This window comes from Pediculus humanus, genomic scaffold (assembly GCF_000006295.1).
Source record: "Pediculus humanus corporis 1103172107503 genomic scaffold, whole genome shotgun sequence".
Lineage (NCBI taxonomy): Eukaryota > Metazoa > Arthropoda > Insecta > Psocodea > Pediculidae > Pediculus > Pediculus humanus.
In genome coordinates, this window is record NW_002987119.1 from 54,557 (window position 1) to 56,159 (window position 1,603).

At 27.2% G+C, this 1,603-nt stretch overlaps 1 protein-coding gene across 1 annotated transcript in view; it reads left to right on the plus strand.

Moving 5' to 3' along the window:
• The window catches only part of Phum_PHUM159240 (uncharacterized protein), a gene marked incomplete at both ends in the record, with an annotated part of 866 nt that extends 694 nt beyond the window's left edge, over nt 1-172 (plus strand). Inside the window, one exon of the mRNA XM_002424851.1 lies at nt 1-172. Within this exon, the coding sequence (XP_002424896.1) occupies nt 1-172 (172 nt within the window).
• Nucleotides 173-1,603: the final 1,431 nt, after the last annotated feature.

A 1,603-nucleotide genomic window follows, 5' to 3' on the forward strand; every position in this document is an offset into this window, starting at 1 on the left:
TACCGGATACCTACCAACGGTCATAAGACCACCATCAGAATACGGTTTACCCATCGTCGGTCATCATCACGATTTATTTTCACCGACGAGCGGTACAAATTGTACGGAAAAACAAATCGCATCGTCACCGGGTTCGGGAACCGGAAGTGATAAAACATCATATTCGGAATGAATGAATGATTGATTGATTGATTTTGATTTTAATTATCGATTTTATTCTTTTTTTTTTTTAAATGTAAATAGAATAAAAATAAAAATATAGTATTTAATTATTTCAAATTTTTATATAATTAAAAAAAAAAAAAATTTTTTTTTTAACATAAAAACATTTTTTATTTATTCCTTAATAATTTATTTTTATAAACAAATTTTTTTTTATAAACAATAACCGACGTCATCAAATTGATAATAAAATAAAATCTTTTTTTTTTTACGAGACCGTATAAATAAATAGATGAGAGTAAATTTATTTTTGTTTTTTTTTTTAAAAAAAAAAAAAAAAAAAGGGTAAAAAGAAAATCAATCAACCTTTTTTAATGATAAAAGGATTTCATAAAATACAAAACAAACACACGCACACGCACGTACACACACACGTATAACCGAAAAAAAAATAAAAATTTTAATAAAAAGAAAAAAACCGTCTTTATTAAAAATGTTGTCAGGTGAGTAGTTAAAAAAATAAACATAATAAAAATTCTTGATCATGAATTCCATTTGGTTTTTTGTGTCATCCACTTGAAAAATATATTTTTTTTTTTTTTTTTAAAGAAACATTTTCTTTTCGTCGTCGTCGTCGTCGTCTTAGTAGCGTGTAAATTATTAAAAAAAAAAAAAATTATAGGTAAGGAAGACGTAGGAAGAAAGAGAGAGAGAGAGAGAGAGAGAAAATCGCCGTCAAAAGAAACAAAAAAATGATGTTAATATTTGTTATTCCATTAGTGAGAAGAACCACTTGAATGAGGACGATATAACACGAGGTATTCAGTGTCAGATTTGATTTTTACTTTTTTTTTTTTTTTCTTCATCTCGAAATTAATGACTTAATTTTTTTTCCCCCTTAAACCCCCCTCCCCCATCTTCTCCTCTACCTCATCCTTTCTTCTACCCCTTTCTCCTTCCTCCATCCCCGCTAAATCAATCGTTAATAAGAAACAAAACCATTTTTTTTTATAAATTTATTTTTAATTTTTCTACATCTTATATCTCTTTCTCTTTCTCTCTCTCTCTCTCTCTCTCTCTCTCTCTCTCTCTCTCTTTTCTTACCTTTTCGTAGGTAGTAGTATAAATTTGTTTAAAAAAAAAAAAACTGAAGTGGAATATTTCTTAGTTGAATAATTTTTATAAAAACCGCATTAAAGAAGGGAAAACGATTAATTTTTTGGAAAACACATTTTAAAAATAAAATAATAATAATAATAATAGCAGATACAATGAAGGAAACACACGTTGGCTCTTATAGAAGAAGAAGTAGTAGTATATTGAAAAACTTTTTAATTTTTTTTTTTTTTTTGTTGTATTGCCATTGTTCAAAGTTGAACAACAATAAAACACAGAAACACAGGGAGAGGTCGTGAAAAACTCAAAAACCCACTCAAGCCAT